Source organism: Zootoca vivipara, chromosome 12 (assembly GCF_965207765.1).
Source record: "Zootoca vivipara chromosome 12, rZooViv2.hap1.1, whole genome shotgun sequence".
NCBI classification, from domain to species: domain Eukaryota; kingdom Metazoa; phylum Chordata; class Lepidosauria; order Squamata; family Lacertidae; genus Zootoca; species Zootoca vivipara.
Genome location: NC_142595.1, coordinates 31309191 through 31336261, shown reverse-complemented (window position 1 = coordinate 31336261; position 27071 = coordinate 31309191). Strand labels below are relative to the sequence as shown.

The window sequence follows — 27071 nt, the reverse complement described above, 5'->3', positions numbered from 1 at the left end:
CTGGCTGGGGGCGGGCGTGACTGGAAGTGCCTCCGCATCCTGCTCAGAAAGGTTTACAGTACTTTCGCTTTAGCTCAGCTGTTTGCAGAGCGAGGCGAGGGAGGAAGCACGTCGAGTTTTGCGGGCGCTTTGAGGTAAGAAAATGATTGGTACTGCAAATGATTAATGAGTGGGCTCCTCTCTACAGCCTCCTCTTAGCATCGCGCGCTCTCTCTTAAACAAAAAAATCAGCCCCAACTAGAGATCCCCGTTACCTTCAGCATTTGCGTCTGGATCTGTTTGGGAGCAAAATCCCCCTTTGCTTCCCTCCTCCCCGCATCTTTGGCCCTTCTGGATAGAAGCTCAGCTCCCCACCCGCTCTTTCACCTGGGCGATCTGTATCTTATCTTCACAACTTCTTGGGCCTTTTTGCCTAAATACACCCGGCAATTTCCCTCTCCTACTATAAATTTCCCTTCCTGCAATCTTGAGAAAGTGGTTGGTAGGTCTGAACTCTCTTCTCCTGGGCGTAGCGGGGATTTATGTTGGGGTGGTAGGCTTTATGATGGAGGGACAGAGCCGAGTTATCTGTGATGTGATGGGTCAGTTAGTTAAGTATATTTATTTATTTATTTGATTTGATTTGGGGGACAGCAGCCCCCCTTGGCTATGCCCATGTCCTCTCCTGTTTTATTTTCTAAAAGTGGTGGGGTGCAACTCTCCCTGGTAATCTCGTCCTAAAATTCTGCGTCCCATTTCCAGGATATGGTGAAGCTGGTTGCACATTTTCATTGCTGAAAAATGGGCACTCTGCATAAACTCAGAGGTGCATTCTGTGTTGCTCCTTCTGTGAAGACTGAAGAGATGTTTTGGTACCGGAAAGAACTCCAGGAGAGGAGTTTCCTGTTGTGCTTGCAGAGTGGCCCTACCGTTAAGCAGAGTGAGGCAGGCACCCCAGGCGGCTGGTTTTGTGTGCCATAGAAAGACAGCAAGTTGTTAACTTTGACAAAATATGCCCATGGAGGAGGAAATACAGCTGCACCAATCTCTGCTTGTGTGGTGTTTTCCCTTGGGCGCTGCAATACCTTGGCTGGCTTTGGGCACACCTTGTCTAAGGGTGAGGGTTGTTCATTGCAGCTCCACCCAGGAACCCAAACGCCTTTGCTCAGCCCTGCTATAGAACAGTTAATGCAGTTTTGCATTAAAGCGTAGTGACTTGCATGGTTCTGTAGTTGATCCCTAGCCTCACACTTCCTTGTGCAATGGAAAATGGATGGTATTTTCTAACACTCATTGGAACCCCAGTGCTAATGCTAGGGGGAACAATTAGCTTCCCTAGGGACCTTATGGTAAAGAGCAGGCAAGAACTGCAGCAGGTGGAGGAAAAAGTGAGTGTTGGTGGTTGCAGAGTGCCCCTACCATTAGGCAGAGAGAGGCAGGCAGCCCATGCAGATGGTTTTATGTGCCATAAAAAGATAGCAAAAAATAATAAATTGCACCACTCTGCCTCGCTGTTTTCTCCCTTGGGTGCCCCAGGACATTGACTAGTAACACACCTTGACTTTGTGTGGAGGGGAGTCCTCCTTGCAGCTCCCTTCAAGTGGCTCCCTTGCAGCTCCCTTCAAGCACCTGCTATGCAACAGTTAATTCAGGCACCCCCAAACTTCGGCCCTCCAGATGTTTCGGACGCGATTCCCATCTTCCCCGACCACTGGTCCTGCTAGCTAGGGATCATGGGAGTTGTAGGCCAAAACATCTGGAGGGCCGCAGTTTGGGGATGTCTGAGTTAATTCTTTCATGTTGATCTCACTGTGGAGAACATTTCCCAAGCCCAGCATCTCCTTTGCGCATCTCCTTCTCACCCGCTCCCAATACTGTACTGCTGCTTAGAGACAATCAGGATGTCCCTTCTACAGACATTGAACATGTCTCTCTATTATTTTCTCAGGGGGTTGCACTTCCCCCCTCCCCACTCCAAATGCCAATCATAGCTATGACTTCATTCATTGGCTAAGAGCTTGAAGAGGGCAGTGTTACAGGCAGCTTTCTCCTAGGGGACCTGGAGGTAGGGGCACTTTGCCCTTCTTCTTCAAGGGTCTCTTCATCTCTCAGATGGAAGAAACAAATAAATTCATCTGTTCTCTCCTCCCCTGCCCTGGTGCTCACTTCTGGGATCTGGATACAGAAGGAGCACCAGGGAGCATGAAGTGGCTGATGAATGGATGAGAGGCATGTCAAGCGAGATTGGCTGCCAGAAATTGGGGTGGGGAGTATAGAGAGAGACATGGCTGAGAGAAGTCTAGTTAAACCTGGCATCAAATCTCACCCTCCTTCCATCTGTCATTTTAGCATCCCCTCATTCTTCTGCATTCAGAGATGAGACAGAAAACAATGACAAACAGTTATCTTTGTAAGAGCAATTGCTTAACAATGGGAAAACAGTATTCTTTTAAATGGGAACAATATTTTGTACAAATAAGCAGGGAGCACTATTTCCATGAAATAAAAGGAAAATAAAATACAGGGTTGTTGTATGTGTGGTTCCCCTCTAGTCAAAAATTAATCACTGTTTTCTGCAGTTGTGGTGAATCGCTGGGAAACCAATTCCTTCGCAAAGACTATTGTCGTTAGCCATGACTGTCTGTGGCCTTGTCACAAACTCTCAGGAACCTGGTAAGTTACCTGCATATGGTTATTCAGCTAAGTGGGTGCAAAATGGCAAAAAGCCCACATAACTGCTATAAATTTCCAATATACAGCTTTCTTGTTTAGACCGGCCTGGTAGTGGGAGCCAAGAAGACTGGAGAGGGTTTCTCCAAAGTGTACACAGGGCCAGACATTGAGCCTTCCTTGTTCTCTCCTTGCCCTAGTGCCCTTGAAGAGCATCTCTGTGGATGTGGTGGTCCGAGGCTTTGTGGCTGACGTGGTGTCTGAGCTCCGCTACCACAATGAGGAGAAGACTCCAGTGGAGGTTGTGTTTGTCTTCCCTCTGGATGACGAAGCTGCCGTATACGCCTTTGAGGGCCTGATTGGTGGGACGCGGATTGAGGCCCAGATCCGAGAGAAGAAACAGGTATGGAAGGTCTGAGGAGAATCAGGGCCTTTGGCATTGGGTAGCCAGTTGGAGAAGAGAGGCAGAGGCTTCCCTAGATAGGGCTCTGTGCCTACAAGCAGGATTTGTGTCAAGAAGCTACATGTTGTGGTTAAAAGAAAGAGTGCCCCCCTTCTTGAGACAAGAGGTTGGATCATTACTTTTAAATATTGGCTAAAAATTCATTTTAATACTGATCCAGATAGCCTGATCTTATCTTTTGAAAGATAGCCACAGCTTTATATGGTTCTCTAATATTTCCAACAAACTTAGGCAACTAGGCCCTCCAGTGGACTCCCGCTTGTCATATGAGGACTCTTTACTCTTATTAAGCAGAGACTGCTTAATATTGAATTCCAGAAACTTCATCCTGTCCAACCTCTAGTATGCTCGCCTGCCTTCCTGGGGCTGCCGCCGCACCAAGGATTGATACCTAATTATTTATATGACCTGGTATCTCCTTTTTATCGCAGAGTATTTATGTTGGCCCGCCTAAATGCTTTCCCGTCCTCCGTGTTATCCGGAAGACTCAAAGGCATCCCTTACTGGAATAGATTATGCCCTTGTGGCCAGAAAGAGGTAGACTCTATGGCTCACATGATTCTGGACTGTCCCCTTTCCATTTTTTATTTATTTTGGCCCCCCTTTATCCTTTACGAGACCTGGAACCCTCTCCAACAAGGAAACAATGGTCCAGCTCTTGTTGAGGGATGACTTCCCCGAAATTACCAGAATTATGGCCCACTACTTGTCCAGAATATATGTAATTAAAATCAATACATCTAGCCTTCAACAACGATAGCTGAGGACCCCTTGTGTGCCTTTTCCTCCTCCTGCTGCTCTCCATTATTTCTGTATGATGTAGAGTCACTATTTATACTAATGACCTATATGTGTTGTATGTTTTGTCTTTGTTTTTATATTATATATATATGCCAATAAAGGTGTTGGAAATTTGAGAAAGAGTGCCTAACAAGCCTAACAACATCCAGTTGTTGTAGTGGGGACCCTGGCTTCCTGGCCTCTTCTGCTGCACCTTGGTTGTGATTTTAACCTAATGTATGAATTCTGAAGTCACAGTGTAGATCAGACATCCCCAAACTTCGGCCCTCCAGATGTTTTGGAATACAATTCCCATCATCCCTGACCACTGGTCCTGTTAGCTAGGGATCATGGGAGTTGTAGGCCAAAACATCTGGAGGGCCGCAGTTTGGAGATGCCTGGTGTAGATACTACAGTGCTTATAATTTCCTTTCACAATGTTAAGTTGCCAAAGCATGGAAGCTTCGCTGGTAGGTAACCAATTGGTCGACAGCTGTTTTTAAAATGGGAATGCTTTCTTGGGACCACACCTGCTTGTGTCCTTGCCTTCTTCACCCCTGATGCTGTTCTCTTCTCCATAACCCAATCCAGGCAGAGCAGGAATATGAGGATGCCTTGACTGAAGGCCGGCAGGCTTTCCTGCTTGAAAGAGAAGCAAACACCAGTGACATTTTCACCTGCAGCCTGGGTAACCTCCCTCCCGATGGGGAGGCCACGTTGAAGCTCTCCTACGTCCAGGCCTTGGCTCCGGAGCCTGACGGTGCCATCCGCTTTGTCCTGCCTGCTGTTCTCAACCCCCGCTATGCACCTCAGGGTAAGCACCTGGACCCCCAAACATACCGACTAGCCCCACATACGAGCCTCTTGCAATGCTGCTTTGTTTTCCCTAAGCTCTGTGGATTTAGAACATTAGAAATACTAATGTGTTCCTTTGTATGCAACCCATATAAAGATGAGACGAGTTATTTTCTACTCCCATCCTACCAAATTACCCAGGAAACTCCTTTGAATTGGGTTTGTCCTACTTACCGGCTGACACAAATAAAATAATAAAAGAAACAGTTGCTAGATTCCTCTTTTCTGCTGGAAAGGCCCAGGAAGGTATTTTGTTACATTAACTCGATTGTAGAAGTGCCGTATGTGTGTCTGTTAGAAGTGGTGATGTAAGTGGAAGGGGGGTTGGTTGCATTTTTTGACAAGGGTTTCTGGGAGATGGAGAGGGGCTGAAGCCACGTGGGCTGACGTGAGGCAGCCTCTAGAAAAGACCCTGAGAGCAAGGCTGATTTCTCTTTGAATTGGCGGCTGCAGCAATGGAAGAAACAGGACCCTCCTGGGATGTGAGCACTGGGATTCTCCTCCGACCAGACTCAGGCTGCATATATGTGATAAAACCACATATCATAAAGACACGACAGTCTCCACTGTGTCTCATTTCCAACAGAAAACTCAAACCCTGGGTAATCGCCTGGGGATTGGAGGTGACGTGCTGTACATTACTATTTCATGGTGCCTTCGCCTCCAACAGCCTAATTCTCCCTCCCACATGTGGTTGTGTTACAGTGTCTTCCTCCTCATGGGAGCTTGCCCACTGTGTTCAATAACCATGGTGTGCTGGATAGCTCAGTTTGTTAGAGCGTGGTGCTGATAACGCCAAGGTTGCAGTTTCAATCCCCATATGGAACAGCTGAGCATTCCTGCATTGCAGGAAGTTGGATGAGATGATTCTCATGGTACTCTACAATTCTGTGGTTCTGTGACTCTCTCGCTCTCATGTACAGGTTCAGAAGGGGAAAATGTCACCAAGAGCATACCACGAGTGCCCAAGGGGAAGCTTCCTTACACCCTCGGCCTCAGTGCCACACTGGAGTCACCGTATGGCATCAACCGTGTGGAGTCCAAGTGCACCCTTGAGCCCTTGCGCTACAGGGCAGAAGACCGTACGATTGCCCAGGTACACTAGTGAACGGAACAGCTTCTTAAAAGGGGTGTATTTGTCCCCTTTCATTCTCCATTGGAAATTGCACACATGCCCGGGAATCTGTGGTTAGGTCTAATGGCTGATGTAGACGTGCTATTTGCTTTCTTTTGTAAACAAATAACTGGAAAGGGAAGAGTAAGCTGGATTGGGGCCATGGCTTGGGAAGGGGAGCATTTGACTCTTGCAACCCCTACAGCCCTGTTTGGAATCTCCCTCCCCATGCTTGCAGTTTGCGAGATGGGAGCTGTCCTTCCACTGTAAATAGCCACCAGGTATTTTGTTATTATTATTATTTATTGAATTTATATACCGCCCGATACCCAGAGGTATATTGGCCTTGCTTGGCTGGTTGAACAAATAAGGTGAAGGGGGGGGGCAAGCTGGATCTTGGCTTTGGTGTGGGAGAGGAGAGCTTTAACTCTGTTGCCTTTACCAGAGTCCCACTCCCACGCTGGGCATTACCAGTAACAAGGGCAAGTGGGAGCTGCCCTCCCACTATGAATAGGCAACCTATGGGGCTGGATTTCTATTGAGACCACTGTTTGTTTGTTTTTATTTCACAGAATTTATATGCCACTTGATTGTAAAATAAAAATAAACACACACACTCGAAGCAGTTTGCAAAAGGGAAATGGTGAAATTATCACAGAGCAGAGTTTAAAAGCAGCTATTTGAAACCTTCAAGAATAATAAAAACCAGGGATTTAAAAATTGATTGAAACATATGTCAGTACTCTACATCCCTGGATAGGCTTGCCTATGCAGAAATGTTTTTAGCAGGTGCCCAAAAGTGTATGGCGAAGGAGCCTGCCTGATGTCAATACATAGGGAGTTCCAAAGTGTGGAGGATACCCCACTAAAAGATGGACTATGGGGGGAAAGGGTTTTTAAAAATCTCTCGCTACGCTGCAGCTTGAACATGACTCTTTGTCACATTTGGCTATTGGTTTAAAAATAAAACCAGTCATGTAAAGCCAAACAGTAGGGTTTCGTTTGGCCTCAGATCCTGTCCTTTTGATCACTTATAATCCGGATATGCTTACTCTAAGGGCACATTTTAATAATAATGACTAACTGTGAGCTATTGAACCCAGTTCAATGTGCTTCTATTGGCGTACAAAGCCTGGGACCCAAGAGAGCTTCTCCCAGTATCTCAGGTTCTTCATTTGGCAGGGGAGGTCCTGCAGTTGATCATTTATTCTGCTGCCTGTTATTGAATCAATTGGAACTACCTAGAATTCTCCCATTTTGCATAGTTTTGGAATAAGTGGCCAAATTCCAAAGCAACGCTTTCGAAAGTGTTGCACACATAAACATCTTTGGGAGGATTAGGAACAGAGCTCCGCATTCAAGCTCTGCTGCTTCTCCTTCTAACCCCAAAGGTCTCCTTGGCTGAAGGGCACCAGTTTGACCGAGACGTGGAACTGCTGATATATTATGAGGACATTCACAAGCCCAGCGCCCTCCTAGAGGCTGGGAAGCCTGGGGCTGCCCCAGGTGAGGAAAGCCTAGGGCAACTGAGGAGATGGGGGAGGAAATGCCAAGGGTACTGGGAGGTGAAGGGGTGCTGCCTTGGGTATAAATGCTTAATGGATCTCCTTTCCTCCTGCATTGCACAGGCTCTCTGATGGGGGACCCAGCACTTCTGCTCACCCTGTACCCCAGTGTCCCTGCCCCAAAACCAGGCCAGAAGGTGACTGGAGAATTTCTCTTCCTGATGGACCGCTCTGGAAGCATGCGTTCCTGCACTGATCCGAATCCTGATTCCCCAAGGCGGATTCAGAGTGCCAAGGTACCCTGTGTTTGGAAGAATAGGATGGAGTGGTCGAAAGGAGGGTAATGGAAGACTGCAGATGAATAGTTCCCCGGAAGGCGTCAGGGCCCATAATGTTGAAATGAACCCTAGAGGTTGGGCTGGGGCACCTAGGGTGACTCCTGCTTTTCTCTCCCCCCCTCCCCAACCCCACATTTCAGGAGACCCTGATTTTCTTGCTGAAGAGTCTCCCTCTGGGATGTTACTTCAACATCTATGGATTTGGATCGACCCATGACTCATTCTACCTGTGAGTGTCAAAAGAATGTCCAGTGTTGTCAGACTCGTTACTTCCCTGCTCCTCCATTTGCTCCTATGTTTTATCACTGGCAACGGTTAACACAGGAATCTGAACACGCTTCTTGATCCTCAGATGTTGCTGAACAACAGCTCCATAATCCCTGGCTCTTGGATCGTTGCCTGCTAGGGCTGTCGGGACTTGTAGTTCATCAACATCTGGAAGGCCAAAGGTTCCTCACCCTTGCTTTTATAGGTCAATGAAATGGAAGGGTTTTGAAAAGTGTCAAGAGATTTGACCCAAGGAGTTAGAAGATCTGTCCAAGCCAGAAGTATTTTCACAAACTGGCTTCCCAGCATCTCCTGCAAGGCACATTCTGGACCCCCTAAACATTTCTCACCTCCTCTTCCCCATTTCTTCTGCTGTTACCCTTCCCTCCTTGTTACCTGCACAGTAAACATAGCCTTTTTCTATCCTTGATGTGGCCTGGCACATTCTGAGCACTGTGAGTGATGAGAAGAGGAGGAGTTTGAATCTGAGTGGATGAGTTTTAGGGGAGCAATTAGACCATGTAACAAATAATAAAATGGTGGTCCTGGTGAAAACGTGGAATGTTGTGGGAGGTTTACAAAACAGCCTGATGGGGAAATGGCTGAGCTTGGGAGGAAAATAGGTCCTTTGCCGCCTTGACTCTCTGAAACTCTCTACAGGCAGAGTGTAGAATACACCCAGGAGACCATGTCCAAGTCCCTCCAACGGGTGAAGGAGCTGGAGGCAGATTTGGGGGGCACAGAGATTCTGCAGCCACTGAAGGCCATTTACAGCCAGCCGTGCCGGGAAGGATATCCTCGCCAGGTATCAAGAGTAGGGTTTTTAGTGACCTGCAAAGAGTGGTGGAACAATAATGAAGATGGTGTTTTTTGTGAAGGTTTTAAGTTATGTGCATTGTGCTTTTTTCTACGTAACACCCTGGTATCCATGAGGATACAGAGCAGTCTAAAATTATTTTGAATAAATAGAAAAATGTATAACCCCATGGAAGATACCTAGGTTGGGACCTCCCTTTGGAAGTGGGAAGGGGCGCAGGTATTGGGGCCATCTTTGTCTGTTTGCAGATGGACAGGGAATTCAATCCCTGCCTGCAAACGGGTGTCAAAGAAGAAAGGCCCCCCCATGTGTCAATCGCCTGCCATTTAAGTTAGCTTGCACGGTATGGAGGAATTAAGGAGTCAGTCTTCCACTCTCTCACACACTTTATGCGATTGCACCACCACATCACTAGGATTGGCATCTCCCCTGTTTATAAGTGGGGTTTGAATCCAGCTGGGCCCTGAAAATGGACTTCAAAGGGGGAATAGGATAGGTTCTGATACCTCTCTGTCCTCCCTCCCTCCCTCTCTCTAGCTCTTTGTGTTCACGGATGGAGAGGTGTGTAATACAGATGAGGTCATTGCTGAAGTTCGATGTCACAGCAGCTCCCACAGGTAAGGCAAGGGAGAGGGAAAGTAGCTTCTCGCACCTGGCCTAGGTTCACCTCCTCTTTCCCTGACAGGTGCTTCTCCTTTGGCATTGGTGAAGGGGCCTCCACAGCCCTCATCAAAGGCATTGCCCGTGCGGCCGGAGGCAGTGCTGAATTCATCACAGGCAAGGAGCGCATGCAGGCCAAGGTGAGGCTCAAGAGTTTTGCCTCCCTCTTCTGCTGATCTCCACCAGTTTCTCCTGAGCTGTGGGTAAACTGCCAGGTGCCCCCTGCCTCTGACAATCCATCGGAGCATGGAATCCCAGCTCTCCCAAGCAGCACATCCACTAAGTTTTGGGAAAGATCCATGAAACCTTAATACATAAGGACGGCACCCTCGGATTGATCATTTGCCTCACCCTTCCTCACTTCTCCTGAACTGCATGAGGAACCTTGCATTGCTACCGTAGTAGTGCCCAATAGCTAAGCTTTCTTTATGGGACATTTTAAACCACTTTGCTGGAAATAAATATTGGTTGCCTCCCCTGATTGCCTGGTTTATTGAGGATTCTTCCTCCTCTGTTTATAGCATGGGTGTCAAACACAAGGCCCGGGGGCCAAATCCGGCCCGCCAGACCTCGTCATGTGGCCCGCCGAGGGCCCCAGCCAGCGGGACCCAGCAGCGGGACCTTGCTGCTGAAGCGCCGCGCCGACAAAGCGCCGACAAACAGCTGGGGCCGGGGGGGGGGGTCCCTTCGCGCTCTTTTCTGGCCCTGAATCAAGGCGGCAACCCCCCCTTCCCTTTCTTCCTTCCTCTCTCTCGTTCTTATTTTTTCTTTCCCTCTCCTTCCTTCCTTCTTTATCTCTGTCTTCTGTCCCTCTTTCTTTTTCTTTCCTTCTTTATTCCTTCTTTCCTACTCTTCTTTCTCTCACCTCTTTCCTTCCTCTCTCCCTCCTGCTCCCTCTTTTCTTTCTTTCTTCCTTCCTTCCTTCCTTCCTTCCCATCTTTCTTCCTCTCCCTCATTCTTATTCTTTCTTTCCCTCTACTTCCTTCCTTCTTTCTCCCTTTCCCTCTTCTCTCCCTCTTTCTTTTTCTTTCCTTCTTTATTCCCTTCCTTATTTCCTACTCTTCTTTCTCTCCCCTCTTTTCTCCCTCCCTCCCTCCCACTCCCTCTTTTCTTCCTTCCTTCCTTCCTTCCTTCCTTCCTTCCTTCCTTCCTTCCTCCCTCCCTCCCTCCCTCCCTCCCTCCCTCCCTCCCCTCCCCTCCCCTCCCTCTCCCTCTCCTCAGAAACATAGGATGCTGCTTTATACTTCTGGCCCTTTAACCCTGGAACCAGGAGAGCAGCTCCAGTGAGTCAACCTCAGCCAGTCCCTTTGGTGAAGGGTGGTGGCTCACTGGCAGAACATCTGTCCTGCATGCAGAAGGACCCCAGCATCTCCAGGTACTAGTAGCTCTGCAAAGGTCCTGCATGAAACCCTAGCGAGCCTCCACCACCCAGTGCAGTTACCAAAAATCATTTTTCAATAAATTGTACAATAATTATACATTTGAATATCTACTTGCCATTATTCTGACTATGTTTCTGCTTTCAGAGCTAGTTATTACTTACATTATTACAAAAAACAGTAATAATTGAATGCAGTGACAATAATTTATGATAATAAAGAGTGGACACATAGTCCTACAGATACAACCGGCCCTTTGAGGGTGACCAAACTGCTGATGCGGCCCCCGATGAATTTGAGTTTGACACCCCTGGTTTATAGGGATGTTAGTTGACATTGCATCAAGCAAGAGTTATTTCACACTTTCCGGTGCATTTTCCAGTTGCTTCCCATTCTGCGGAATCTTACCTTTTGGGGAGGAAGCTTTGGTTGCACAATCTGAATCTTCCAGTGTCCTGTGGAATCCTACCTGGGAAGTAGCGAGTCTGGAAGTACCTATATTTGCATGTTTCTGCTTGACGGGGTGGGGTGGGGACTCAGTTTCTCATAGCATCTCTCGTCTCCTTATCAATTCCATTCTTCTTTATTAGTGCCCCCTATGTGGCAGGGTCATTGTGTTGCTCAGAGTTGGTCCAGTGGGCTTCTAATCTATGTTCAGTGGCTTGTGGGGAAATCACGATGGCATCTTCATCAGTCCCTCTCCTGACTTCTTTGCAAGCACTGCCCACACAGTTTCAAAACAATCTCACATAGAAACTTATTTTTAATCGACAGTTGAACAGGAACGTTGATATTCTCTTAATGTCATTGCAAAATTCTTGCTTTCTCGTAGGCCCTGCAGTCTTTGAAGAAGGCCCTGCAGCCAGCAGCGACCAGGATCTCTCTGAGTTGGGACTTGCCTCCTGGTCTGAAGGCTGAGCTTGTGGGGTCAGGCCCACAGGTCATCTTCCAGGGGCAGCGCTGCCTCATTTATGCCCAGATCCGTGGGCAGGACCAGGCAAGTAACCACCACCAAGACCTTAACCACAGAATAATCCCTCTCTCCTATCCTAGATACCGAAACCTGCCAGTCTTGGTGTTTCATAATCCCAGAATGTATTTTTGCAAAAGGCTTCTTACCCTTTCCCAGTTCTGATGCTTTCTCTTCTGCTGCAGTCTTCAAGCTCCACAGAAGCGGCGGCTGTTCTTCAATACCAGTTCCAAGACCAGACTTTCAAAGAAAGGTTGACGTTCTCACTCAGTTCTCAGGAGACTGACAGGTAGTACTGTCACATTTTGTAAGTCTTTCCCCCCAGCCTTGGACAAACATGATATTATTTATCTAATTACAGGTAGCATTTTGAAGCCATTAAGTCATAATCCAGATTTGTCAGTGGTCAAGGAAGATTGGATTTGTATACAGCCATACCTTGGTTTTTGAACAGCCTAGTTCTCGAACATTTTGACTCCTGAACGATCAAAACCCGGAAACGACTGTTCCGGTTTTCGAACGTTCTTTTGGAAGCCGAATGTCTGACGGGGCTTCCGTGGCTTCTGATTGGCTGAAGGGGCTTCCTGCAACCCATCAGAAGCCGCACTTTGGTTTTCGAACATCAGATTCCATTCAACTTCCAAGGTACGACTGTATTAAGGGGTTTACATCATGCCAAGTGGTCCCTGCATTTATCTCCCCGCTCCCCCTTTTTCCCGAACTGCAGGCTCCCTGTTCACCGACTGGCGGCTCAGACCCTCCTGAAGGAACTGGAGGGCGCAGGAGAGAAGGAAAAGGAAAAGCAGCGTCTGGCACTGGAGACGAGCCTGAGCTCTGGGGTGGTGTGCTCACAGACGGCCTATGTGGGAGTGAACAAAGAGCTGGGCACAGCACTTCAAGGGCCTCTTGCTCGCCGCAACATCCCCCTTGCATGTGAGTTCAAAGAGATGTGTTTGGAGATGACTGTGGTCACTGAGGGGACATTGGATTGAATGTCGTTGCATCTAGGACAGACTTTTTGGGTGACTTGGTTTTATTGGGCCTTTGGGAAGATAGTTTGGAGACATCCAGTATCCCACTCCGTGTGTGTGTGTGTGTGTGTGTGTGTGTGTGTGTGTGTGTGTGTTTTCAAATCTGTTTCTGTCTAAATAATCTTAGCTTACTTCTGCAACATTCCAGCTTGAACTTTCAGATCCAGTTGGCATATTTCTGGCTCTTTTAGGAAAGTTCCATCACTTGGTGTTTTCTAAAAATCAGAGATACCAGCTAATGAAGCAATATTATCTCTTCCATTAGGGAAGTGCACCTGCCTGATTAATTGTGGGTTGTGGCAGGCTTTACACTGAAAAGAAATACTTAAGGCAAAATATTTGATAAAAGATTGTTATAAAAACTAATATTGAACAATATTTAAATAATATACATGCAGAAGTGAATAGTGGGAGTTGAATGAGCACAAGCACATTTCAGATGGTTTTCAAGAATTCTAAGGAGTCAGAACTAACATTTTATTTAAAAAATAATTCATCCATACAGTATCTTTCTGAGTTCTTCCAATGAAGAAGAGAAGAAGCCATGGTGATGTGATATGAGCTGAACTTTAATCCTAAGGCATCAAAAGCCTCCTAAAATGATTTCCTCAGCTGTGTTCAAACAATTATAACCTTAAACTCATTAGCTTTGCTAATAGTGCCTAACTTGAAAAGGTCTTTGATAAGTACTCCTTAACAATCGTGTTACTTAGGGGGGGGGAACTGAGCTAAGAGTTCGGTGTTGAAAACGACGAGGGGTTTTGAGGTGAGAAGTTACCTATATCAAGCTATATATCAAGAGTGAATATAACTTACATTTTCATTCTGTCACAGTAGGTCTTCCAGATCTTCTAAGGCAGCAATCCAATCATGAAGCAAAGTTTAATAACAAACTGTTAAGACTGCAAGAACTGACAAGTTTCATTTAACCTAGGTGAATGAATGAAACTTTATTTGCATCAGTTGTCAGCCATAGCAACAAAAAGCATTGTGATATACACAGAACAAAATAAAAGTCGGTTATATAAAACACACTTTAGGGCCCTGAATCAGCAGTCAAATAGTGGGCCTTATTCTGATTGCCCCAGCTAGAAACCTTGCAACCTATGCAGTCATCTGCTCCTCTTGAACCTAGGTGAAATAATGCTTTAAGTGCTAGAGCAGAGTGATACGTGGTCACAATATCAATGTATTTCCCTTGTAGGGGACAGAGAAAGGGCAGGACTCCTCAATACCTTCTTTACCTCAGTCTTCTCCAAAAAAGAAAACAATGCCCAACCTGAAAAATATGGAGCAGATGATTCAGCAGATGATTCAGATGATGATCCCAGAATAAGTAAGGGGGTAATACAAGAATACTTGGCTAATTTAGATGTATTCAAGTCTCCAGGGCCAGATGAACTACATCCAAGAGTATTAAAAGAACTGGCAGAGGTGATTTCAGAACCACTGGCAATAATTTTTAAGAATTCCTGGAGAACAGGCGAAGTCCCAGCAGACGTGAGGAGGGCAAATGTTGTCCCTATTTTCAAAAAGGGGAAAAGAGAGGACCCAAACAATTACCGCCCAGTCAGCCTGACATCAATACCAGGAAAGATTCTAGAGCAGATCATTAAGCAAACAGTCTGTGAGCACCTAGAAAGGAATGCTGTGATCACTAAAAGTCAGCATGGGTTTCTGAAAAATAAGTCATGTCAGACTAATCTGATCTCATTTTTTGACAGGATTACAAGCCTGGTAGATGAAGGGAACGCTGTGGATGTAGCCTATCTTGATTTCAGCAAGGCCTTTGACAAGGTGCCCCATGATATTCTTGTAAAGAAGCTGGTAAAATATGGGCTAGACAATGCTACCATTCAGTGGATTTGTAACTGGCTTACTGACCGAACCCAAAGGGTGCTCATCAATGGCTCCTCCTCATCCTGGAGAGTAGTGACTAGTGGGGTGCCACAGGGTTCTGTCTTGGGCCCAGTCTTGTTCAACATCTTTATCAATGACTTGGATGATGGGCTTGAGGGCATCCTGAGCAAGTTTGCAGATGACACCAAATTGGGAGGGGTGGCTAACACCCCAGAGGACAGGATCACACTTCAGAATGACCTTAACAGATTAGACAACTGGGCCAAAGCAAACAAGATGAATTTTAACAAGGAGAAATGTAAAGTACTACACTTGGGCAAAAAAATGAAAGGCACAAATACAGGATGGGAGACACCTGGCTTGAGAGCAGTACATGTGAAAAGGATCTAGGAGTCTTGGTAGACCACAAACTTGACATGAGTCAGCAGTGTGATGCAGCAGCTAAAAAAGCCAATGCAATTCTGGGCTGCATCAATAGGAGTATAGCATCTAGATCAAGGGAAGTAATAGTACCACTGTATTCTGCTCTGGTCAGACCTCACCTGGAGTACTGTGTCCAGTTCTGGGCACCACAGTTCAAGAAGGATACTGATAAGCTGGAACGTGTCCAGAAGAGGGCAACCAAAATGGTCAAAGGCCTGGAAACGATGCCTTATGAGGAACGGCTTAGGGAGCTGGGTATGTTTAGCCTGGAGAAGAGAAGGTTAAGGGGTGATATGATAACCATGTTCAAATATATAAAAGGATGTCATATAGAGGAGGGAGAAAGGTTGTTTTCTGCTGCTCCAGAGAAGCGGACAAGGAGCAACGGATTCAAACTACAAGAAAGAAAATTCCACCTAAACATTAGGAAGAACTTCCTGACAGTAAGAGCTGTTCGGCAGTGGAATTTGCTGCCAAGGAGTGTGGTGGAGTCTCCTTCTTTGGAGGTCTTTAAGCAGAGGCTTGACAGCCATCTGTCAGGAATGCTTTGATGGTGTTTCCTGCTTGGCAGGGGGTTGGACTGGATGGCCCTTGTGGTCTCTTCCAACTCTATGATTCTATGATTCTTGAGGGCATCCTGAGCAAGTTTGCAGATGACACCAAATTGGGAGGGGTGGCTAATACCCCTGAGGACAGAATCACACTTCAGAATGACCTTAACAGATTAGACAACTGGGCCAAAGCAAACAAGATGAATTTTAACAAGGAGAAATGTAAAGTACTACACTTGGGCAAAAAAATAATAATGAAAGGCACAAATACAGGATGGGTGACACCTGGCTTGAGAGCAGTACATGTGAAAACGATCGAGGAGTCCTGGTAGACCACAAACTTGACATGAGTCAACAGTGTTATGCAGCAGCTAAAAAAGCCAATGCAATTCTGGGCTGCATCAATAGGAGTATAGCGTCTAGATCAAGGGAAGTAATAGTACCACTATATTCTGCTCTGGTCAGACGTCACCTGGAGTACTGTGTCCAGTTCTGGGCACCACAGTTCAAGAAGGATACTGACAAGCTGGAACGTGTCCAGAAGAGGGCAAAATGGTCAAAGGCTTGGAAACAATGCCTTATGAGGAACGGCTTAGGGAGCTGGGTATGTTTAGCCTGGAGAAGAGAAGGTTAAGGGGTGATATGATAACCATGTTCAAATATATAAAAGGATGTCATATAGAGGAGGGTGAAAGATTGTTTTCTGCTGCTCCAGAAGTAAGAACTGTTCGACAGTGGAATTTGCTGCCAAGAAGTGTGGTGGAGTCTCCTTCTTTGGAGGTCTTTAAGCAGAGGCTTGACAGCCATATGTCAAGAATGCTTTGATGGTGTTCCCTGCTTGGCAGGGGGTTGGACTGTATGGCCCCTGTGGTCTCTTCCAACTCTACGATTCTATGATTCTATGTATCAATGAATTTCAATGGTCGCAACCCAAGAAAGCCAAGATGGTGCTTGGAGAAGGGTTTTCTATTACTTCTGCCCTTAATATTTAACATCTTGAGCAGGAGGAGGAAGGAGGGAGTAATCATCTGGGTCCAGGATCAGGGCCGTCTCAAACGTGACTGGCGCCCCTGCTCCGGCCCGTTTTTTGGTGGGCGGGCGCAGGGCGCAGCATGGCGCCCCCCTGCCAGGCTGGCGCCCCGCGCCACCCACCTTACACCTAGAGCCGGCCCTGTCCAGGATGTGGCTTGTGCTTCCTTGAGAGATCGCTTGGCCCTAATCTCTGTGAAGGAAGCCATTGAGAAGACTTCTAAAGCCCTGCTGGTGTGTTTATCAACCACTTAAAACTCTCTTCCCTTCTAAATCTCAATATCTCTCTCTCTCTCTCTCTCTCTCTCCCCCTCTCCCTCCCTCCCTCCCTCTTGCCCTCTGGATGTTGTTGGGCTACAACTTGTAAATGTGATGAGTGCTGCATGAGGCAGATGGATGCTGGAGTCAAAAAATTGGGAAAGCCACTTGCTCCCTGGCCAAGAAAGGACTATTTTAAAAAAAAATGGAGGTCCAGCCTTGGCTTTGAGTGCTGCAGTCCCAGGCAGATGTAGAATGGGGAGCAGATAGCAAGGCAGCCATAGGGGCCAACTCCTAGACCTAGGGGCTTTGGGTGGGATTCACCCTGCTCCAATAAAATATTTGAAGGGTCTGGACCCCTGCAAAGTTGATAGGCGTTGCCATTGAAATTGTTTGTGTGCACCATGTCATATGATCGATTATGTGGGGTAGGGCTTACCTGGGCCCCCCTAATATTTTATTCAAGTTTGCACCCCTGAAGGCAGCAGTTCTTTTGCTGTAGACTCAATGGCTGCATACACACCGTTTGTCTAAAGCACATTTCACTCCAAAGAATCCTGGGACTTGTAGCTTGTTCAAAATCTCATTAGATTTGTGTGATTTTTCCTCCTTGGTCTAGTCCGTGGTGGAATGGCGTTGTGCTATGCACAATCTGCATCTCAACGTCCACTAAACCTGGGGTTGTCTCTCAGCCGGATGAATTCTTCCTCTCCTCCTTCCATGCAGCATTCTATTAACATTGCTAAGTACTCAGGTAATAAAAACACTGCCACCATCTCAAATCTGTTCATGTTCTGCATAGAAGAGTTAAAACGCCAAATGCATTCATTTTGTACATAGGCCTTATCTGCAATACTTGTTTCCTTAACGTTTAATCATCTGGCTTGGCCCTAATCTCTGTGAAGGAAGCCATTTAGAAGACTCTTCTAAACTTTTATAAACCACTTAAAAACCTCTTCCCTTCTAAATCACTCACTCTGGCTCTCCATATGTTGTTGGGCTACAACTTGTACATGTGACCATTGCTGGGGCAGATGGAAGTTGGAGTTAAACCAGTTGGGGAAGCCACTTTAAAAAGACTACTTTAAAAAATGGAGGTCCAGCCTAGGTTTTGAGTGCGGCAGTCCTAGGCAGGCATAGAATAGGGAGAAGACAGCAGGGCAGCAGCTCTTTGAGTCAATGGCTACATAAACACCACATATCTAAAGCACATTTGCCACCAAAGAATCCTGGGACCTATAGCTTATTCAAAATCACAATAAATTTCTGTGTCTTTCCCCCCTAGATCAAGCCAATGTTCTAAAAGCAAAAATGTGCAACCGAGCTGCACGAAAGAAAAAGATGTGTTACTTCCTGAGGCAGTCATCGCCGCCGCCTCCCATTCAAAATTCTCTCTCTGCTAAGTCCTCAGGTAATAAAAGTTATGCCACCATCTTGAATCTGTTCGTGTTCTGCATGTTAGAGTTAATAATAATAATAATAATAATAATAATAATAATAACAATTTTTATTTGTATCCCGCCCTCCCCAGCCGAAACCGGGCTCAGGGCAGCTAACATCAAATATATAAATTCAGGTAGGTAGCCGTGTTGGTCTGACGCAGTCGATATACATATATACATATACATATACATATACATATACATATATATATATATATATATATATATATATATATATATAATGTCCACTTGCACTTTGAGACCAACTAAGTTTGTTCTAGGTATAAGGTTTCATGTGCACGCACACTTCTTAAGATACTTCAAGCCTGGAGGTGACTGTCGCATGGATCACAGTGGCGAGATCAGGGCAAGAGAGTTATCATTGAATGCATTCATTTTGTACATAGGACAGGTCTTATTTGCAGTAAGTCTGTAACTGAAATAATGTGAATGGGATATTGGATTGCATGCTTGGCATGAGTTGCACTTGTCTTTTTTAAAATATATATATATTGATTTTTATATCACCAGTCAACAGTACATATAACAAAACAAATAACATACATAAAAGAAAAAAAATTGTACATAAGAAATTCCTTCCACCTATCATGACTTCCAATCTCTCCATCATGGGTTCCAGGTTTTCTTTATCAGCTGCATATTATTTATTACCTAACTTCAGTTTATCCAAAATATCTATGATATGTATAACTTTGCAGGAGTTTTTCAAAACATGCCAAAGATTTCATATGATTACAATGTTCTTTTCAGTATAACCTTATTTATCCCATTCTCTACTGAATTGGCAAAAATGACAGAGAGAAATCGGAATTAATATGAGTTGCACTTGTCAGTTCTTCTGATTGGGAGATGGAGGCAGAAAGGGAAGTTGATTGAGGGGGAAATAGTAGAGACCAAAGTGGGCATGAATCCTAGACAAGTCCCCCCCCAAAGTATGCAGTGTTATTCAATCCCTTCTATATTTCCAATCAGGTAGCAGGTACAGTGGTGCCTCGCTTAACGAATGCCCTGCTTAACGAAATTTCCGCTTAACAAAAGGATTTTTCGAGCAGAGGTTGCCTCGCTAGACGAATTCGTTTTACGAAAAATTCGTCTAGCGAATCGCGGTTTCCCATAGGAATGCATTGAAATTCAATTAATGCGTTCCTATGGGCAAAAAAAAATTCAAAAAAATTCAATGCATTCCTATGGGATTCGCTAGACGAATTTTTCGTTATAAGAAAAGACCTGTGGAACGAATTAAATTTGTCTAGCGAGGCACCACTGTACTAGCAATTCAGCTTTCAGGGTGTATGGTATTGGTTTTTGAACCCTGCGAGGTCTAGAAGCTTGCACTTCAAAACAGAACTTTAAACCTCTTGAAGGTGCCATGTTAGTACCAGTGCTCACACGAAAACCAGAGAACAGGACTATGCTGCTGACCTCATCCTCAGATGCAGGGCCGTCTTAATCATAGGTGCCAGGGGTGTGGGGCGCCGGGCTCTCAGGGGCGCCAGGCCGAGAGTCCGGGGCCCAAGAGTTGGAGTCCGGGGAAGAGCTCGCCCGTTGGAGCGCCGCAGCAGGCAGCTCGGCGGTGCAAGTTCGGGGGCGAGCAAGGCATTGAGGCGGCCGACCAACTCCGCCCTCCTGCACGCCTGGGATTGACATAGGCCTATGGAGAGGTCCACCCAGCGCACGCTGCTCACACCATGAGCCGCCTTGTAAAAAAGGAACTCTGGGGAACCTTTCCTAAATAAAGGTCAACAACTTTGGGGTTCCCCCCTTAAAAAAGGTTGATAACTCTAGGCAAGCTGGGAGGGGACGCCGGATGGATCTTTGCACCCCAGTGCCGCATTTGCTTAAGACGGCCCTGCTCAGATGCCAGTGCTTTTCAGCATGGATGTCTATAAACATGTTTAAGGTGCTGCTTCTGCCTGGGCTCCCATCCTGATCAGGTGGAAGCCTCCTTGTAAGAAGCTACTCATGCATAGGCTCAGTCAGCATAAATGTCTGTTCCAGTGCAGTACAACCTCACTCACCATGTGTGGTGAATTCATGAAGCAGGCTTCGCTGCCAGGAGTGGGAGAGCAAGTGAACTACAAGCCCGTTGCCTTAATTGCAGTCCTGTGTAAATTGACAGGGATAAGCTTGTCCTACAATCACTTTTCTCGGTAACCTTGAGCTTTAAGGTTGATGGGCACACTGGGAGGCTGAAAAACCTTGGCTGGTGCAGAGTGCCACATCCCATCTCCTGATGGAAACTAAACATAACAAGAACATAATGTACTGCAATTGCACTGGTTCCTGCAAGTAAACCAGGCCAAATATTTAACCCATCAAGCCCTTAGAATATATGAACTGCACTTCTGTGTCAGACCAAAGTTCCAGCATTTTCCCTTCTGCAAAACTGGCAAGCGGCGTTTAAATTGTGATCACTCCCCCTTTTCCTTTGTTTCCTTGTGTCAGCTTTTCAGGGCAGATTTCATTCAGCTGACACAACTATATACAGTAGCTAGCTAATTCCTACATGGATTTGGGCCTTTATTGTTTTTAAGCTATTTTGGGGGAGAGGGGAATACTTTGGAAGAACTCATTACAGGAACTGACAGAAATCCAGAATCAAATAATATGAAAATACAAGAAGGGGGACTCTGTGACCTGATGGGTTCCAACCCCCATCAGCCCCAGATAACATGCCTAAAGGACAGGGATAATGGTAGTCTTTCTGGTTTTCTGGTTCGGCAATTTTATTTTTAAAAAAAATTATAATCCACACAGTAATAAGATATATAAAGGCAGCTTACAACATAACTAAATATAATAAAATCAGTGTTTAAAATATCCATAAACAATAACAAAAATCATCAATAAAACTTCATTAGATACTGGTTTGTTTAAACAAAGAGATTCACACGTGAAGACTTGTCTGAACAATATGGTTAACAGAAGATATCTAAAAAGAAGGCTGGAAGGAAATTAGAAGAGATTTAGAAACCTGGAGTAGAATTAAAGCTGACATTAATGGGGAGAATATCTATAATTAAGATGAATGTTTTACCCAAAATGATATATTTGTTCCAAACAAGACCAATAATAATCAAAGAAAATGGTTTGGATAAATGGAGAAAAGATTTAACAAAATTCATATGGCAAACCAAAAAACTACGCATAAAGTATAAACTTTTGACAGATAAAAGGAAAAGAGGAGGCCTGGCATTACCAAATTTAAAATTATACTATGAAACACAATGTCTGGCGTGGCTAAAGTAATGGATTATATTGGAAAACACTAGTATTTTAAATCTAGAAAATTTTGGCAATAGGTATGGATGGCACGCCTACCTAGTGTACGAGAAGGTAAAGGTACATAAGGCTTCAAAAATCATATACTCAAAAATTCTTTGTTTAAAGTTTGGAATAAATATAAACAGCTATTAGAGCCACAAATCCCTTTATGGATCTCTCCATTAGAAGCCCCTGCAGTTAAAAAACTCAATATGAATCCGAACTGGGCAACATATAGACAAACATTGGAAGAAGACCAAGGAAAGTTAAAATTAAAAACATGAAGAATTAAAACAATATGGGATGGATAATTGACAATATATACAATTTAAAAGTGTGTTTAATGCAGACAAAAGAAAAGGTTTCGCTAAGGAAAAATCACTATTTAGCACCATTATATTATAAAACAATAGGAAATGATTATCGAAAATTTACGCTCTATTATTGGACTATGATTTGATGGATGAAGAGGTAAAAGAAACAATGGTCAAATGGGCACAAGACATCGGCCACACTATATATTTAGAACAATGGGAGAAACTCTGGCACGAGGATATTCGCTTTACCGCCTGTTATACGATAAAGGAAAATTTTATTTAAATGTTTTACAGGTGGTATTTAACACCAGTCAAACTCGCCAAAATTTATAAATTAAAATCCAACCTTTGTTGGAAATGTAACAAGGAACCTGGGACAACAATTCTTATGTGGTGGGGTTGCAAGGAAATAAAGAATTTGGGGGGAATAATACATAAGAAAATGTTTAAAATCCCCTTGATAAAAAAAGCCTGAAGCTTACCTGTTAGGGCTGGTGGGCAAAGACATACCACATATGAAGAAAACAATCTTTTTGTATGCAACAACAGCTGCTAGGGTAGTGATTGCCACTAAATGGAAATCTCAGGACATACCAACAAAGGAAGAGTGGATTTGCAAATTAAGTCAGTATATAGAATTGGCCAAATTAACCTCAATTATAAGATACCAATCAAATCAAAAGTTAAGAATGGAGTGGAAGTATTTCGAAGATTATATGTCAAAATATTGTTCTAAAAACGACATGCTAAAAGGCTTAGAATAAAAAATGTAAGCAATAACAAAACCAATAAAGAAAGAAGGTAAAATCAGAATCTAACAAAAAATAATCTATAGACGGCAAGGGAAAAAGGTATAAAGAAATATAAAAAAGTCGAATTGCTGTGGAGGGAAGTAGAGTATGGGTGGTGGGTTTTATAAATGTATAATTATGTAGTTGTAATTTAGGTATTATATTTTATGTTAGAGAATTATTGGTATTTTGATTATTATGTATATATGTTAAGTTTCAAAAAAGATATTTGGGGAGAAAGAAAAGAAGGCTGGGGTGCTCCCTTCCAAGCTGGGAGGGAGTCCTATGGGGAAGAGCATGCAACGCTGAAGACCCAGTCTCTATGGACGCCCAGCCAAACCTCAGGGGCATCTGAAACCACCAGAAATTCCTCTTCAGAGGATCTCGGTGATCAAGGTGGAGCATATTAGGAAGGACCACTCTTTGTATCGTCATGCCTGTCTATTGAGAGCTTTGGAAATTCTAATAGTGTAGATGGGAGAGTTCTGAATGTGGTGTGGAGGCTGCAAGCAGTCGTAATTTATCTTATTTTTATTGTCCCCTTGCAGAGCCCACTCCCAAGGAGAAGGAATCGCCTCTCTTGAGCTTGGTGTCTCTGCAAAATGCTAATGGCTCTTGGCCACTTGATTCTGGTCTGGCCGAGATCCTAGGCCTGAGTGAGGCTGAGATCTCAAGCAAATCACCTGCCCAGGTAAGGTCTGTGGCAGGATCCATGGCATTGTCCATTGTAAGAAAAGCTCTGTTAAAGCGATTGTTGGAAGCAATTAATTAAAAACTTCTCCTGCATCGGAGTTCCTTCTGTGGGTATTTTTCCACTATGGCCGTGTTTTGTGCTTTCAACACACACACACACACACACACACAGAGAGAGAGAGAGAGAGAGAGAGAGAGAGAGAGAGAGAGAGAGAGAGAGAGAGAGAGAGAGAGAGAGATGGTTCATCTGATTCATTGGTTTATTTCCCAGATTGTGGCTAAACTGTAACCAGGTTCTGAAAGGTCACACTCAGTCTTTGTTTTGTTTTGTTTTGTTTTCCTTTAAGAACTGTCAAATGTAATTTCTGTACAGAGCCAGTGAGGGAGCAGGGCACAGTGCATGTCTGTCTTTTGACTCCTGCTCCATATTGCCAGGTCACCCCAGATGCATGGGCGACAGTTCTGGCCCTTCTCTGGCTCCACTCCAGAGCCACAGGCCAGAGGGATGAATGGGAGTTACTGGAAACTAAAGCTCTCAGCTGGCTCCTGGCGACTGCAGGTGAAAAACTTGTTTGTTTGTTTGTTTGATGTATTTATACCCCATTTTTCTCCCAGACTGGGATAGAAGGTGGTTTATATTTCAAAACACTTTGAAACACGGAGCAATGAAACAAAAATAATTATAAAGCATTAAAAATGCCTTTGAAACCACCATGGAAGTTCAGCTTGTCCTAACCAGCCCATTATTCCACATCACCTGCACCTTAGTTTTCAAAGGCCTGCCTGAATAAAGATAACAAAAGAAGGAGCTGGTCTAACTTCTCTTGGAAGGGAATTGCACAATATGCTTATTGTGCTTTTATTTATTTAGAGCATTTGTACTCTACTCTTCAGTGAAGAGTGACTGTATATAAGTCACTCTTTGGCGTGACTTAAATAAAGTCAGCTAAAGCAAGACAGTGCTTACCTACAGACTTGCAATCTTAAAACAACAACAACACAACGGGGAAAGGGGCAGGGAGAGAAAAAGAGAGGAATCAAACTCTGGCACCATTTCCTAAACTGTTGTTCTGATAATGACCAGCTGGAACCGTTTAGGGGTTGAAGGTGCCAGATGGAGCAGGGCTTTGGGAAAAGCTGACAGAGTGAAGTCTGCTTCCCAGCTCTCCTGGAGGCAGAAAGTTTTAGGCAGCTGGATGGCAGTGAGCTGAGGAAGAATGAAGAAGTGTAGACAGAGGCTGGAGTTTGAAGATGAGTCTCCAACAGGAGTCTAAACTACCGTATGCTGTATTTCATTTGAGATGCTGGGGTTTTTCCACCCCTACTTGATCCCAGACCAATCCACTTTCCCAACAATTTACAGTGTACATTAAATAATAATAATAATCCTGGCTCACCACAGGGGTTCCAGTCTGTTAAACTGGGTGGCACAACTGCCTCCAGGTCCTGCATTAGAGATTTCTTCAAATTTTGGCTGGGGAAGATAGTGATCCCTCTACCATTCCAACTTGGAGAGCGTAGAATGAGGATGACTTGCAGGGTAAAGAGCACACCTGCTTGGATCTTGCCTATCCAGTTCAAAAGGCAGCGCTTCCTGCTCACAATCACTATGGGGAACATTTGTGCTTTGAAATAAGAGCAGTCCCCCCCTCAAATCAATTCCTGCACCATCCAGTGGTCTCTGATTGTCTTTCTGCCATTCAGTTATTTGCACTTCAAAATGTTGCCCCTCTATGTGCATTTGTGACTGGTTTCCCCTTCCAGGCCTTTGGATAAAAATGTGTTGGTGCACACTCAGACTTTACTTTAAAAAACGAGTAAAAGATGGAATGAACAGCAGCCTTCTGTCTTCCTCCCCATTGTACATAGATTGATTGGTTATTGGCCCTGGAAAGAGTTGGGCGCAGGCTGAAAAGTGATATTTGGTGCTGGTAGATCCTAACTCTGCCTCTTTGTTTGTCTGCAGGGTCTCAGCTGGCTGAGTGCGTGAAGGCTGGCAATGAGATGCTGGGCAGCAGCGTGAGCCCAGAGGCTTTTGGGATCTGAGTTTGGCTCTGTAGCCTTGTGCAGGAGTTTCTGCTCCACTCTTCTTTTCTTCTCCTGCCCAAAGTATAGCTGGCTGACTTCTCATAAGGCTCTTGTCAGTCCCTGAGCTGTGCTGTTCCTTCTGATTCCTCCATGTCTTCACTGCAAGAAGTGCTGGAGTTTCCTCTCATATGGAGATGCCTCATATTGGGCTGGTGTGCTTTAAGCCAGCTCTCTGTGCTAGTGAGGGTACCAAAAAAACACACACTTGTGTGTGGTTTTGAAAAAGCCACTGAAAGGAATTACAAACTGCAAAATAAACAACCATTCAGTACTTAAATGAAACTATTACAAACCAGGTTTGACCACTTTTCTGCTTTTGCCCGAAACCCAAATCACTTACCTAAATTTTGAACACAATCTGTTCTCTATACTGTTTGTTCCAGCAGATTAAAGCAAGAGTTTATAATCCACCTACATCCAAACGCAGAAAAGGGGAGCAAATATTTTGAGAGTTAATATTGGACAGGTGAGTAGTGAATATGCCTTTTAGTGGAAAGCCACATTTCTCTTCAGTGTTCCAGACCTTTAAAAGCTCATATGGATAAAAAGCCTTTACAGCTCTGCAGTTCCAGTCTATGCACTCTGCCAAAGCTGAAGGATGCTATCACCCAATTCCTTATGAAGAGAGAGCTTGCCAATGTGCCTGAAGATTTACCCTACTGATTACTGGTTTGTTCAATCTACAAGGACTTAAGAGCAGCCTTGTTCAAAGACTTAAAACTCTTCAGTTGAGAGATCTATTGGGTATCCCATTAACTATTTTTTAGGGGACAGGTCCCCCTACACCTTTGAAAAAAGTGGACTGTTTCGCCTTCAGAGCAGCAATTCTAAGAAGAAAAGTCTGTGGGGAATGGCTGATACCATAATCATGTACCTGAAGAAGTGTGCATGCACACGAAAGCTCATACCAAAATAAAAACTTAGTTGGTCTTTAAGGTGCTACTGAAGGATTTTTTTTTATTTTACCATAATCATGTATACACTCTCTCTCTCTCTCTCTCTCTCTCTCTCTCTCTCTCTCTCTCTCTCTCTCTCTCTCTCTATATATATATATATATATATATATATATATATATATATATAAAAAATAAAGGTAGAAAATTTCTCATTACAAGTTTTCAGACACCCCTGCTAGTGATGTTAATTGAATACAATAATCTTTCAGGTATTGTATAAATTTACTCCAGTCCTTTTGGAATACTTGATCATTTCTTCTCATTGTTCCTCTCTTAAGTTTGCATTTCAGCATCATGGCAGAGACTGTACAAATCACAAACAGAGTAAAGGAAAAAATTGAAAGTGTCTTTAGTCATGACCTTTAAAAACAAGTGCAAAACAGGAAATGCATGCCTTGCGATCAGGCTGACAGGTAGACCATAATAGGTATCTCGTTGGTCTGACCTAGGTTTGACCTATCTTTGTGGCTTTATGATCTGTGTAATAGGGGATCAGGGTTCAGCCTCTGATTGCCTTCACTAATTGCTTGCTGTATCCTTTCCTGCTGGA

The 27071-nt window shown here is 44.6% G+C and overlaps 1 protein-coding gene across 15 annotated transcripts; it reads left to right on the top strand.

Annotated features, from left to right (window-relative positions):
• LOC118094501 (von Willebrand factor A domain-containing protein 5A-like) lies at window positions 1–27071 on the top strand. Of its 15 annotated transcripts, XM_088656131.1 has the most exons (21): window positions 1–134; window positions 2559–2652; window positions 2850–3052; window positions 4484–4706; window positions 5671–5843; window positions 7253–7367; window positions 7490–7662; window positions 7845–7933; window positions 8632–8776; window positions 9326–9405; window positions 9474–9588; window positions 11660–11824; window positions 11983–12086; window positions 12525–12730; window positions 14033–14164; window positions 17569–17703; window positions 18235–18360; window positions 18481–18525; window positions 23333–23475; window positions 23913–24036; window positions 25444–26504. In XM_088656131.1, the coding sequence occupies exons 2-21, from the start codon at window positions 2613–2615 to the stop codon at window positions 25521–25523; spliced, it is 2616 nt and encodes an 871-aa protein (XP_088512257.1). In that variant the 5' UTR covers window positions 1–134; window positions 2559–2612; the 3' UTR covers window positions 25524–26504. The 15 variants fall into 15 exon arrangements, 14 of the variants coding, with proteins under 14 accessions (XP_088512257.1, XP_060137544.2, XP_088512258.1 ...); XM_060281561.2 differs by lacking the exon at window positions 18481–18525 and having other exon boundaries at window positions 25444–27071; XM_088656132.1 differs by lacking the exon at window positions 14033–14164.